We start from the raw sequence: 14071 nt of genomic DNA, 5'->3' as shown, positions 1-14071 counted from the left end.
TTCTTCCCCGCTCTGAAACCCAGAGACTGAAACCCAATCTTCCATCTTGAAGCATCAGGGTGCTCCTCAGTGCTGTACCAGCATTTCTGGAAGGCACTGCACAGCAGTGCTCCACTGCAGCATTCACTGCCAGATGCACTCAGACACCACAGCTGGATGAGAAAAGTCCCAATTTTAGTTCCTGCACTGAGCTCTGTCAGCACTGAATCCACAGAGCAAAGTCAAATCTCCCCATTTTTTGTCCAAGATTCCCAACCATAGTGTTACAGAATCTAAGCACAGTGGCAGCACATAAATTCCATGTTTCATCTTTATAATTAATTTTCTAAGACAATCTCAAATCAGGGGAGAGGCAGCCTCATACCTGCACAGCTGAAGGAGGGCATTGGACACCAGTTGCCAGCCACAGGCCAAATGGTCCAACCACAAAGGATGTCAGGAGAGGCAGGGACCCCCCACCTCTGCTGCCCCTGCCCAGTGGTGTGCACAGCACAGAGGTTCTGTCCCACCCCTTGCAGCTCCAAGGTCTCTACCACCCCTGTGCCATGCAGGGAAGCCAAGGTGAGTCCATGGAGCTGCTGTGCTGGCCCTGAGTGCAGCCCTGAGCTGCTCAGGGGGCTGATGCACAGCTGGCAGGACAAGGACCACAGTGTGCTGCTTCTTTCAGCTGCTGCCCTGTACTGAACATGGGGAAAAGCACTTCCAGACACCCCTTCTGTGTCTCCTTCCAAAGGGAATCCAGAACCGGGTGTTGTAACATCACTGAGTCTGGCTACCAGCAGGAAGAGGGTGCACAGGGAAGGATGTGGGACATTGAGTAAATCTGCCTAAGATGCCTGGTTTTGACAGGATGTGGAACAGCCCAGGAGCTGGCAGGTGGGATGAGGCATGAAGGAGCCCAGCTCATTGTGATGTAGTCATTAATGAAGGTTTTGAGTGTACAGGACTCCTCACTTCTACAGCGAGCATGAGGGAACTCTCACCTCTGGAAGAGCTGCAGCAGCTCCCAAGAGGATCCAGGCTCAGCAGCTTGTGGAGTGTCCTCCCACACGAACACACTTGCACGAGACAACAACAGGAGAGCAGATGTTGCTGGTTACTGATGCTTTTTACATGACTAGTTAACCTGAGGAAGTTTGCCTTGGAAAAAAAAAACAACAAAACCAAAATACCTTTGTTATACACAGAAGGTTCTCTAAAAGATTTAAAAAATTCAAGGCAGTGTTTGAGAGTGTTTCCACTAACCTGCCCCAGGTCCCCCTCACAGATCCATTGCCACTTGACCTGAACTCCCTGGCTGCTCCCAGCATATCACACCTGGAACAGCCACTGAGAAGTAACAGCAGAAGGTGGAATCACTCTCATGTAAGCTCTGCATTCCCAGTGGAAGGATGAGGCCCAGCCATCTGTTCTGTCCCACAAATGAGCAGAGCAAGTGGCCCAGCAGGTTGAATGACTGTAAGCAAAACAAGTACTCCCTCAACATGTTCAGCAACTTCAGGACGAACCCACGTAGGATGCACAGGGCAGCCCTGAGTGCCTGGAGAAGGGGCAGTGGTCAAAAAAAACCCTCACCAGGTGAGTCTGGGAAGGATCAGAGGATTGTTAATATGCAACTGCCCCATCAGGATGCAGTAGGCCGGGCAGCCCACAGCACCCACAGGTGACAGTCCCTCTGCAGGCAGAGGAGGGCCGGGCACCGTGTAAGCAGCAGAGCCCACTGATCACTCGCGCTGAGCCTCAGGGTCTTTCCTATGTCCTTGCCAACTTTCCCAGGCTCTCATGTAAGCTCCTGCCCACTCCTCGCCTTCTAAGACCTTCAGGAGAACATGGAGCATGCTGAGGGCCAGGCTGGGCAGACACAATGTGCCCAAAGATGGAGATCCTTTTCCCTGTGGCACAGTAACACTGTCACCCAGAGAGCTGGGACGGGTGTCATTCAGCCTGGGAGAGCTGGACACAGTGCAGGTCAGTGGGAAGGACAGGACACAGGTTCATCACAGCCTCTTGCAGAGAAAAGAGCAAAGAAGCCTTGATTAGAGTTCATTAATGAAGGAGACAACAGCGATCAGACAAAGCAGGGTAGATGTGAAGAGGCAGATGGGGAGGGGAGGAGCCCATACAGGGAGGTCTCCACTGGGAAACCTGGACAATGCTCTCAGGCACAGGGTGGGATTCTTGGGGTCCTGTGCACAGCCAGGAGCTGGACTCAGTGATCATGATGGGTCCCTTCCAGGTCAGGATATTCTATTATTCTGTTATTCCAAATTAGCTGCCACCAGCATCACCCAAGAAAAATGCTCATGTCCAAGGCTGTGGCCATGACCAAACCCCACACTGGGGCCTGAAACAACCACTGCATTTGTGGCACAGCTCTCTTAGCAGAAGTAGGATGACACAGCAGTTCTAGGTATGGATTAACTTAAACACTTACAATTCCCTACACTGGGACTTTTCTCTTCCTGGAAGGAAGCACCCAGTGCAGCTTTGGAGCTCAATGCCTCATTCAGCACCCCTGGAGAGGGGGGTCAGCAAACCTCTCCAAATGCTCAAGCAGTACTTCAGCCCATCCCTGGGATGCAGACAACCACCAGGGTTAAACCATTTTCCAACAAGTAGGCGAATGTGGAGAATATGAGTGGGTCACAGGGCAGGGCATGGCTCCCACTGCTCCTCAGAGTGGTGCCAGGCAGTGGCAGTGGCACATTTCACAGAGACCAAGCTTGCACAACCAGTCCCCTCCCAGATGATGCTCACCCCTCCACAGCTTTGCTACTCTTCACCTACATTAGTCTCATTTACAGCTCTGGTTCTTGTTCTTAGTGTCCAGTTTCTGCTTCCCACATTTGCTGAGGCACAGGCAGGGAGACAGGACAGTGGTTAATTCTGACTGCCAGGTCAGGAGCAGCAGCTCTGACCTAGGGCTTGGTGGGGCAGAGACATGACTGAAAACATCACCTTGTGCAAGGTGAGGACAGGAGGCACAAATCTGCGAAGTGACAACTGCACTTAAACACTGGCTAGCACAGGAAATGCAGAGATCATCAAGAATGCCTATGCTCTCAGCACTGCAGCACTTTGAAGATACAGGAGAAAACAGTTCACACCCAAAGGTGGTGTGAGCACAGCAGCCAAGGTGACAGAGGAAAACATTTAACCACCTAAAATAGAGAGTGGGCATTGAAGAGTATCAGATGACTCCCCATAACTCGGAAACATCTCAAAAATACCAGCCTAAAGCAAGACTTCCCAAGTTTGACCCTGAGAGGCAAAACATGCTCCCACTCTCTCATGGTGCAAAACAGAAGAGAAGGAAGACAGCTCAGTGCTGATCCTTCTACTCACAGAGAGTAACCTGGGATCCAGCTGAAATCATGAATGCTTCCTAGGGGCTCGTGTCTCTTCATTTTAAGATACCTGGAAAAGTTGTAAGAGTAAGTCCTTTGGAATCCTAAGTGATGTCCAAATCCTGTATATGAGACAGGAGATCAGGCTGGATGATAAAGTGGCTCCTTCCATAAGAAATGTACATGGATATGTTCATTTAAATACAGTAAGTGCCTCTAAGCTGATGGTCTGAGACCACTTTCTAAAAACCCAACAGCATAAACAAAGAACTGTCCATAAGTATTTCAATTATTCCCTCTGGAAAACTTTGGAAATAGGAAAAGATGGGGTTTAAAATGTTTGGTTAAACCCCCTCTGTTCTGCTGTCCTTGAAGCAGAGCTATGCACAGGAATCACTCACCTGCCAATCTCTGCTGCTGGAACACTTGCAGAGAGCAGATCTTGCTACTGGGAATGCATTTTCTTTCCTTCTGGCTGGAGAGATGTCTTATATAAGATAGTGGCAATGGCAGCTTTCCAGGTCACCTTTCTTCACCTCTTGAGAGCAACAGGGGTCTCATTAATATCCCAGAATGGTTTGGGTTCGAAGGAACTTTGAAGTTCATCTCATCCCACCCCCTGCCATGGGAATGGACACTTTGCACTATCCCAGGCTGCTCCAAGCCCCATCCAACCTGGCCTTGGACACTTCCAGGGATCCAGAGGCAGCCACAGATTCTCTGGGCACCTGTGCCAGGGCCCTCCCACCCCCACAGGGAAGTACTTCCTCCTGATATCCAATCTAATACTGTAGGATCCTGTCTCTGGGTAACTAATGACTGGGAAGCAAAGTCTTCCCCGGTCCTGTGTAGCCTCCAGTGGATTTTACCTCTCTAACAAATTACCCTTTTAATTCAGAGACAGTATCTGCCTTGTTTTTTCACCAGGCCCCACACACCCAAGCACGCCCCACTGCTGGCTCAGCCCTGACAGCGGGTGGGTGAAGGCATTTCATGGCCCAGCCAGAGCTGTGATTACAGGCCTTTATCCTCATCCTAATAAAAGGTGCAAGGGCAGATGCCAATGACTCCAACCCGGCACCATCGCCTGTGGAGCCTCCTGCCCATAAACACAGGGGAGGGTTCAGTGTGACCCCATGCTGTCCCACATTCAGAGCACAAAGGTGCTCTCCCCTCCAGGCCAGCCAGCCCAAGAATTCCAGCAGCTCTCCAGCCTCCCCGCAGCCACGCACGGTCCCTGGGCTGGATGGTGCTGTGCTCCCAGCCCCGTGCTCCCATGGCATGGAGAACATGAGCTCAGGCTTAAATTACACAGCAGGAAAGGGGTTAAAGTTTAAATAACTGTTTTGTATATGAATTAATGTATGTAGCTTCGAGCCAAAATATCTACCATTAATTTTTCCACCTATTTCAGGAGCAGTAAGATACACAAAGTAAAGTTTATTTTGGTACTTGGTATACTTCACTCTCATTAAAAATAAATTAATCAGCAAATTCCTACACAGCTCAGCCTTCTTTTATGTAAATACAAGCCAGCTGTAATGAATTACAAAGTGTTATTATCTCACACACACTGTATAATACTTCACACATAAGAGGTTTCTCTGCTTAGCTCAGCTTTCAACAAAAGCATCTTAAATAAACTGCGAGCAAGTTGTTTGGGCTGTAATGTTTTCACAGAGAAGGGATACACCTCACACAGAGAGAGGGGCTCTTTACATGCCTCATTTTATAGGAAGTTAAACTGAGGAAGCTCATTCTGGAAAAAAAAAAACCAAAATAACTTTTTTATACACAGAAGGCTCCCTGAAAGAAGATTAAAAAAAACTCCCAAAAGCCAGTGTTTGGGAGCTTCCATGCTGCATCCCACTGCCTTTTACGTGAGGAAGGGATTGCAAATATTCCCCAACACACACACTCACAAAGAAAGCAACTTGAGAAGGAAGGATAGTCACAACCAGGCACAGTTTCACTTTCACCAGACTAAGGAGTCACAAATTAAGGATTAAATGCACAAATTAAGGATTAAATTCACAAATTTTGCTTAATACTTTTATTAGGAATAAGTCCTGATTTTATAGGGCTTATTCTTATCACAAGCACAGGTGGCATAGAAAACAAACACACAGCAATTTAACCCACACTGACATTTATTGTTGACTCAGATTTTGGACAGGAGAGAAATGAAAACTCTTTTTGCCACTGACCTGGAAACAGCCTGGTGAACCATCCACCCACACAGAGCACCTCTGCTGATCTCATTAGTGCAGCTCCTGCTCCCCTAATTACTGTGCTGGCACCACTTGCCTGCACAGCCATAGAAAGTTTTCACTGGTGTTGAAGGATCTTGCTAAAACGCCCTTGACTGCTGCTTTGGGGGACGAGGATGGCAGTCCTGTCCCAGGGACACGACAGGGATGTTCTTTTCATAAAGGAATTCCTAGAGCACAATTCTACAAAGAATGTGGAAGTATCAGCAAGGCAGACTGAACATCAAATTCTGGGGCAGCCTTTAGTGCCAGCCCAGCCACAACTGGGGCTTTAATCTCCCTAAGAAAGCCAAAGTCACAGAGGATTGCTGAGGACTGTGCATTATTCTTTGCAAACTCTTATCCTTGTGCAACAAAGCAGAGAGTTCCTAAAAGGGATTTTCACAGAAAACCCTTCAGAATGCGTTAAAGCAATTCTTAACTCCACTAAAGCAAAGATGGACTATTCCATCTTGGTATCAGGCATTTAAAATATATACTTAATATCTAAATATGCAAAGCTTAGACTCACATTCACAACCATTCAGGGAGCAGAGCACACCACTGTGTCTCTGTGTAGCAGCTCTTTAAACAAGGCAAGGGACAGAAATGTCTTTCTGAGAGAACTCTACGTCATGGTGAATACCTGGTTTCCTAAAGGCAGAAGGCAGCTCTGTCCATTTGTCAGCAAGGGTCCATAAAAAGGACAGAGGTTCTTAAAACAATGAGCATTTATTTGCAGGTGAAGATTTGGGAGTATGGCTGCCCAGGAGGCTACCGAGGCACCATGGATGGAAAAACTAATGAAATGTTTTCCTTCCAACAGCAAACTGTTCTTCCCAACCACACAGCCTCAGCCCAGTCCCACTGCAGGCATGCTTTCCAAGCTGTTCTGGCACGTGGATCTCAGAGTCCTTCGTCGTTGTAAACGGGGGACAGGGGCTTGAGGATGCTGCGGGCGTTGCTCTCCACCAGCGGCCGCCAGCTCACCTCGCCTGTGAGCAGCAGGTCCTCCCCGCTCAGCGCATCCAGGTGCTGCACCTGCAAGCACAGCAAGTCACTGCCACGTGCCCCACGCCCAGGCAGCTCCCTCAGCAGCTACACAAACACCCGTCCTTCCAAAAAGCAAGCACAAGTGGGAGATTTCAGCCTACTCTGCCATTTGTGTGAGGTGGACCTGAAAAGATTGCTTCCAACTGCGAAGTGTCATGGGAAGGCCAGGATAAGGATCTGCAGATGCTCTGGAGTCACCTGCGTCACTTATGCCTCCTCTGAAGGTTTGGCAACAGGGCAAAGAGGAGCCACAAAGCTGCCGTGAGTCACTTCATCCTCCTGGTGGTTACTGCAGGGAACAGTGCCCGGACCAGAACCCCACGGAGAGCTCCCATCCTGCACACAATCGAGGCTTCAGCTACAGAAAAATGGCCTGATAGCAGGGAACACCTGGGATTTAGCACATAAAAGCACATGAGCTGGAAGAGGTGAACATGCAATGAACGCTCATCCTCACAACAGAAGAAGTCCCTGAAAAGTTTGTGTTGGAAGGGACCTTAAAGCCCATCCAGCCACACCCCCTGCCATGGACAGGGACACCTTCCACTATCCCAGGTTGCTCCAAGCCCTGTCCAGCTTGGTCTGGAACACTTCCAGGGATGGGACATCCACAACCTGTCTGGGCAAGATAGTTGGGATCTAATGTAATTTTAAGGTGTAATGTAAGCAAAATTTAAAAAAAAAACCCTCTCATCATATAGCAGAGGGTCAACTTGCTGCCACTGGTCACCCTAGATATAGGAAATGGGGAGAAAAAAAAAAAAAAAAAAAAAAAAAAAAAGCTCATTCAAGGATGAGTCAAAGACAAACCCACCACCATTAGCTCAGGAAGTCTGGGAGAGCTGACCAGGGACACAAGACATGTTGTCCTGTCAGTATGATCTCCTCTGGCACCCACTAATAGCCACTGTTAAAGACAGGATCCACAAGAAACTGTGGGGACAACCTGGTACACAATGTTACTAAAACAAAGAATAATTGGACAAGGAGTTTCTCAACAGGAGAATGAATGCACCGATGGCCACAGAGGGTCACACTGGAAAGCCACCTAAGCACAATGTCCTGTTCCTGACAGTCACCACCAGCAGCCTCCCCAGGCAGCACACAGTGCTCTTTTCCTTGCTCCTTTTCCCTCCCTCTCAAAATCTGTTCATTCACAGATTTTGAGTCTGAAGTGGCTGTGGATTTAATAGCCCTGGGCAAACTTTTCTGCCATAAATCTTGCCAGTGGCTCTGGAATCCGTGTGCAATTGTAGCATCCCAATCAACTATGGCAATGTTCTGTCCCCACATTCCTGTGTTCCTGAATGCCCTTCCTTGCTCCCCTTTCACATGCCTTCAGGACTTCCCAGAGATGTCTCCCATTTTTCTCCCATTCTTTTTTGGGCAAGGGACTCTACTCATTGCTAATAAAGGAGCAGTTTCACTGTCACCCTTAGTGCTCCTCTCTGAGCCTTCTTCAGTAACGTTTTATCTGTTCTGGTGGTCAGCACCCAGACACATTATTCCAGCTCGCAATGGTACCAGACATGTAAAATGGCACCACAGCAATATTTTATCTTTTATTTCTTCCCTAGTAGTTCTGAGGATTTGTTTTACATTTTTTTAAACACTATGGAGTGCTGAGCTGACATTTTTATAACAAGGCCTCATTCCTATGTGGTAACAATTCAGAGCTCATTGGTACCTGTGTAAAGCTGGGACTGTTTTCCTCAAGTGCACCACTTGTCTGCACAGAACCTCATTCCTCCCCAGTGTGCCTGTTTTCCTGCCTGATCACTCTTTCCTATTCAACTGCTGATTACTTCTGACCTACCCTTTGTTTAAATACCCAGAAGTGCAACAAATTCCCCATCTGGCAAGAAATTATCCCAAATTACATACTTTTTATATCTGTTTGTCCCCAGCAAACTTTCCTACAGCTTCACCATTGAACATTATCAATCTCAGCATTTAATTAAGCCAGTCCCTCCCAAGAACTCTCTGGCATTCCCAAAGTGTCCTCAGCCCCTTAGGAAGCTCAGCCCTTTATTTCCCATTTTCTCAGACACACACTTAAATACTGTCTCTCCATACCTCTATCTGATCCTGAATATGGTATTGGAAACATTACAGAGAATGATGCTGTGAAAGTTCTGGTCTTCAATTTCCTGTCCAACACTCTTCACTTTTACTCCATAACCTCTCTCACCCCTTTTCTTTGGTGCCCACACAGACTTTATTCCACCAACATTTCGTAGCGATCTGGTTCACAAACCTCCTTGGGGCTGAGAGGACAAACACTATTCAGTGTTGTCTCCTCCAGGTAATAACTGAAAGAATCAGAAATAATTCTGGGAAACAAATCTGTTTGTTTCATTTCCTCAAAGGTTACCAAGAGACTTTCTATATGCTATTTTGCTATGAGGAGAACCCCAACTCTCTAACATGGATAACAATTCTACAACAAGTTGCAGCCTGTTTCTGGCACATTTTGTCAAGCCACCACTCCATAGCACAACTCTAGAACCAGGTGAGCAGATTGCTTTCAATATTCTATTAATTTCTCTGCAGCCATTTGTCATCAAACTGCAGTAATGATCTGATCTCTCTGGTGACCAGGGACAGGAGCCAGGGAATGGCTGGAGCTATGTCAGGAGAGGCTCAGGCTGAGCTCAGGGCAAGGCTCTTCCCCAGAGGTGCTGGCACTGCCCAGGCTCCCCAGGGGATGGGCACGGCCCCGAGGCTGCCAGAGCTCCAGGAGCGTTGAGACAGCGCTGCCAGGGGTGCCCAGGGTGGGGCTGTTGGGGGGTCTGTGCAGGGATGGGAGCTGCCCTGGGTGATCCTGTGGATCCCTCCCAGCTCAGGACATTCCTAGACTCTATAATAAATATCATCCAAGTTTCATATTTTTCCTTTTTTTTCCTTAAAAATGATCACAGAATATTAAAATCAGATTTATTTATGAGAAGTGAGCTGCACAAGCAAGCAATAAAAGCAAGCACTCTTGAAGCAGAGGCTGAGGAGAGCAGGGCTGTACCTGTTTGCGCACGTACTCCACAAGCAGCTCCAGGTGCCGAGGGTCATCACAGTTCCTGTTAAAAAGGTTTCTCCAAAGAGCTGATGCCAGAACACGATCATCACACAAGATTCCCTAAAGGGAAGGACAGAGGGGGATTAAAAACCGCACGTGAAGAAGGTCTGAACACAAGACACCCCCATCTGTGTACTTGGCCCCTGGCCACGGCACCTGTCCCAGAGCCCACAGCTGCCGTGGGCTCTGCACATGGAAAGGCAGCAACATCACTCTTTCCCAGAATGGAAAAACAGCCCTGGCCTTAAATTAATCTACAGAACAGCCTGTAACCAATTTTCTGGCAAGTTAATTTGGAAAAAATCTGGGTCAGGGTATTCCTAACGTCGGAGTTGATAACTGCATTTCTATGTTATGAAATCTTTACCATAAAAATAGTGATCTTACAGAGAAAGCAGCACCACCTCATGGGAATGTGTGAAGCCTCTGACACTTTAAAAAGAAAAATTAAAGGATATTTAATCCAATGTTGCAGAATTGTAGTCTGGAGTTTGCTATTTTTCTTTGTTTTTTCACTTTTCATTCTAAATGGGAGAGAAATGCTGCTCATCAAGAACTATCTGGATTTTTCCAGTTAAATCAAATATTAGCTCTGGTTTATACAAGAACCACATCCATTAATGTTTTTTGTCCAAATTCTCTTGAACTTTTATTAACTTTTTAGATTATGTGTTGTTGTCAGCACAGGCTCATAATTCCCGTCTTCTGCTAACACATTTACCAAAGGCAAAAGACTTTAAAATATTCAGTTAAAATTTTAAAAAAGTCAACATTTGTCTTTAATTAAAACAAACATTTTGTTTCCAAAAAGATTGTCAACAAAGCACAAGCACACACATCCTGGCTAAACTTAAAACTAGATTAAACCTTGCACGTGTAACACTGTCCACAACTCTATGAGGTTATAGTTACAATACATTAATAATGCAGATAACTGTGTAAAACATAATATCACAATGTGAATAAGAGCATCTGAAGAGTAACAGTCACAAGAGCAAAAAAACCAATGTAATTGTATTTTCCTCTTGAAGGTCCTGCAGACACTTGTGCAGAGTGATGCTTTGGCCTCCCTGTCTTATTAAGTACTGCCTGTAAATATTCTCGCATAGACTCCCTATAAATACTGTATAAATCCTCTTTTTGCTTTCAAAGTACAGCTGAGTAAAGCAGGATTCAGAGGGAGGAAATGACTTAGTGGTGGCCAGTAAGGTATGGTGAAGCAGCAGAAAGAACACCCTACCTTCCACACCCCATGGCTTGAATCCATATGCTCTGTGCAGTTTTCTTCTAAGAACTTTCATTCAAGGCTGCTTCCCTAATGTAATATTTCTCCAAAGAAATGGGCAGTTAATGTTTTACCCATCTGGACTATTCTGTGTTCAGAAATTAGATGGTCTATTTGTTGTACATTCCCTGAAAACAGCCTTCTTACCTCATCGTATCCAAACAGAGCTGCATAGAAATTTTCTACCATCCTTTTCAAGTCTTCTTTTAGAACCGTAGAATTAATCTGAAAAACCAGAAAACCATCAGTACAGGCTCTAAGGAAGAGGTGAGAAGAAGTGCCCCAGTCCTGACTGAGATTTGGCTGCAAGCAGGAGTCAGTCACTCTGTACCCCCTGTGACACAGCTCCATTAATTCTGATACAGCTGAGGTTGGTGTTACTCAACACACAACTGGCATGACATCCCAGCCAACAGCTCTGCCACCAGCTGCAGGAGTGGAGACAAAATACTGCTGGGGAGTGTGAAGCAAGGCTGCCCTTGCAGTGGCAGCACAGCCCAAAAGCATGGAGACCCCTCTGTAGCTTAACTATTGAGCAGCTCTCCAGACCTTCATTCATCCATAGGAATTCAAATGTTTTTTAATGTTTTTGTCCCCAAAGCACAGACTGCAGGTATGGATGTGCTACTACAGTGGAAGTACTGGACTGCTAAAGAGAGACACCACTCTGCCACTGCTCCTCCTGTATTGTCCAGACTGACTCTCAGCCAGCAAGAACATGAATTCTGCCTCTCCAGCATCTCTAGCAGCTCAGACTCATAAGTTTTTGACTATGATTTAAATTCTTTCCTTGTCTGTGATGACACAGCAACTTCCCCCATGCTCTAAGTATGACTCAGTCAAAGTTCCACACTGACCTTTAACTAAATTTAGTAATTGCTTAAGTATTTGCTGGGTTGGCCTAAGCCACCCATTGGTGTGAGAACTGACCCCATGTGAGCTTAAAATGGGACTGGACCAACTGCTGGATGCAGAGGGATGGCTGAAATGCCTCCTGTGCATCTCCCTCACCCACACTGTCTGCCCCTCTTGCCTCCACTCCTTACCTCTGCCAACAAAGTGATGCAGTTCCCCTCCCAAGGGCCCAGCTACACTTTGGTAAAGCTTCTTCTTTGTTCTGACTCCCATGAGGGATCCAAGAGACACAAAGCATTTCTTTTCTACAGCTCTCATATTCTCCAGAAGTACAAAAGAAAAGGCCAATAAGCCCTGCACACCAGCAGGACACTCAGGTGTGACACCGCACTTTGCAGAGACAGGATTTACACACACGAGACACCAGCCTATAAAACCCACCACACTGGGAACCCCTTGTCCTGAATTCTCAGTATCCTTATGAGTATTCACCTTGGCAATTACACAACAGCTTTTCTATCAAAATATGCATTAGTTTCTGTCAAGTGAACAAATTTCCAGTTCTCTTATATATATACTCTTCCCTGTCTTTTTTCATCTGTTGATTTTTATAGCAATGCACATAGTGCAAAGACAAGGAAAATTCCTTTTATGTCAGTTACTCATATTTTTCCATTAATATAAACTATTAAAATTCATGCAGATATTTTATAGACTATCAAGATTTGGAGACTGGTTATTACTGAATGTTTAAAAAAAGAACTAAACATAAGAAATCAGAGGGTTAAATGATGACTGCAACTTCTGTAATGACTTAATTAAATTTTTATTGAGTACATAAACTATGATGTCATTTCTACCCAACCATGCTCAAACCTTCTATGCATGTCAGAGATCGTGGTTTTTCTCAATAGAACATACTTCTAAATAAGCTGCACTTCTACAGCTCTAATAAGGGGGAGCAGGTCTCATGTAACACACTCAATAAATTATCCTTCCATTTTAAACAAACAAATTCCATGAGTTATTATATATTTGCCACGCACTTTTTATGACATAATAAAAATGTTACCTCAAGGATTACTTAACACATACTACAAATGTTACAGCAGGCAACTGCAAGGGGCAAAGAAAACAAACAGTCCCATTACAGAGACAAGTCCTGGACTATACATCCCTGGGGAAGCAGCTTTCCCTACTAAAACCAAAGAGCAGCAGCTTTAAGTTAGCAAGAAACACATTGATGAAGGAGATAAGCAAGTTAAACAAAAACAGCAATAAATACGTCTTAAAAGACAGTTTCAGATATAAAATCTGAGCTTGGGGATGGAGCTGTGTCTTATGCAATGAAATGATATTTAAAGATATATTAAACAGATATTTCTGAAGAATACAACTGGCATCAGTAAAGTACAAACACTGAAGGAAAAAATTTTTCTTTATATATCAAGAAAAATGAGCAAATCCAAAGCAGTGTTTGCTGGATGCGCTTCCTCTTTCAAAGCTTGTACAAGTTCTTACAACTGGCAAGTTTCAGGATCTGGTTGGTCATGATTCTGCTGACTCTTCCACAGTTTGTTATTAAGAAGAAAAACTGCTAGAGAATTCCAAGTGAGTAATTGCTAATAACAAGGGAAAAATCAGTAACATCTGGAGCTCTTCTTGGGACTTTGCCCCTTTGCCTTCCTTGGAGCAGCTCAGTGCAGAGCTGTCACTGGACAGATTTATATGCTCAGTGACACAGGACTGTGTTAGTTCAAAACCCAAGGAACCAATTTTTGGTACACATCTAACCTTTACAAGACCTCTGAAACAAGGAAACGTACAGCTAACATTACTCCCTGCTACAGGTCACAACTGTTCTCTGAAAGGCTCCATGAGCCTTTCTGTGGGAGCCTTTCTGTTCTGCCTGTGGGACAACTGCAGCAAGCAGCTGCTGGATTTTCCATGTCACAGTGAAGAAACCCTCTTCAGCCACAGGGAGTTCATGTGCATCATCCAACAGCCACGTGCTGAGGGTGACTTTGCACCAAAGTCTCACAGAAGGTTTTGTATTCTAAGATTTCTAGGGAAGTAAGAGCACAGTGCTCTCCTGTACTGCTGGACACATAGCAAAAGACCTAACACGTGGACATGGTATTTAAAGTGAATACTGCTCTAGAATTAGTCCATATCAGTGTCCCGTGAAGGACCAAGAGCTTCCTCTGGA

General features: G+C 45.7%; 1 protein-coding gene across 1 annotated transcript in view; it reads right to left on the bottom strand.

Annotated features, from left to right (window-relative positions):
• Window positions 1–5385: 5385 nt before the first annotated feature.
• The window catches only part of UQCC1 (ubiquinol-cytochrome c reductase complex assembly factor 1), a 46942-nt gene continuing 38256 nt past the window's right edge, over window positions 5386–14071 (bottom strand). The window contains exons 8-10 of the mRNA XM_002186848.5: window positions 11155–11232; window positions 9669–9782; window positions 5386–6637 (exon numbers count right to left, since the gene is read on the bottom strand). Coding sequence (XP_002186884.5) covers window positions 6503–6637; window positions 9669–9782; window positions 11155–11232 — 327 coding nt within the window. The 3' untranslated portion in view covers window positions 5386–6502. The remainder of the gene's footprint in view (window positions 6638–9668; window positions 9783–11154; window positions 11233–14071) is intronic.

Source organism: Taeniopygia guttata, chromosome 20 (assembly GCF_048771995.1).
Source record: "Taeniopygia guttata chromosome 20, bTaeGut7.mat, whole genome shotgun sequence".
NCBI lineage: Eukaryota > Metazoa > Chordata > Aves > Passeriformes > Estrildidae > Taeniopygia > Taeniopygia guttata.
This window is presented reverse-complemented; position numbering and strand designations above follow the sequence as displayed.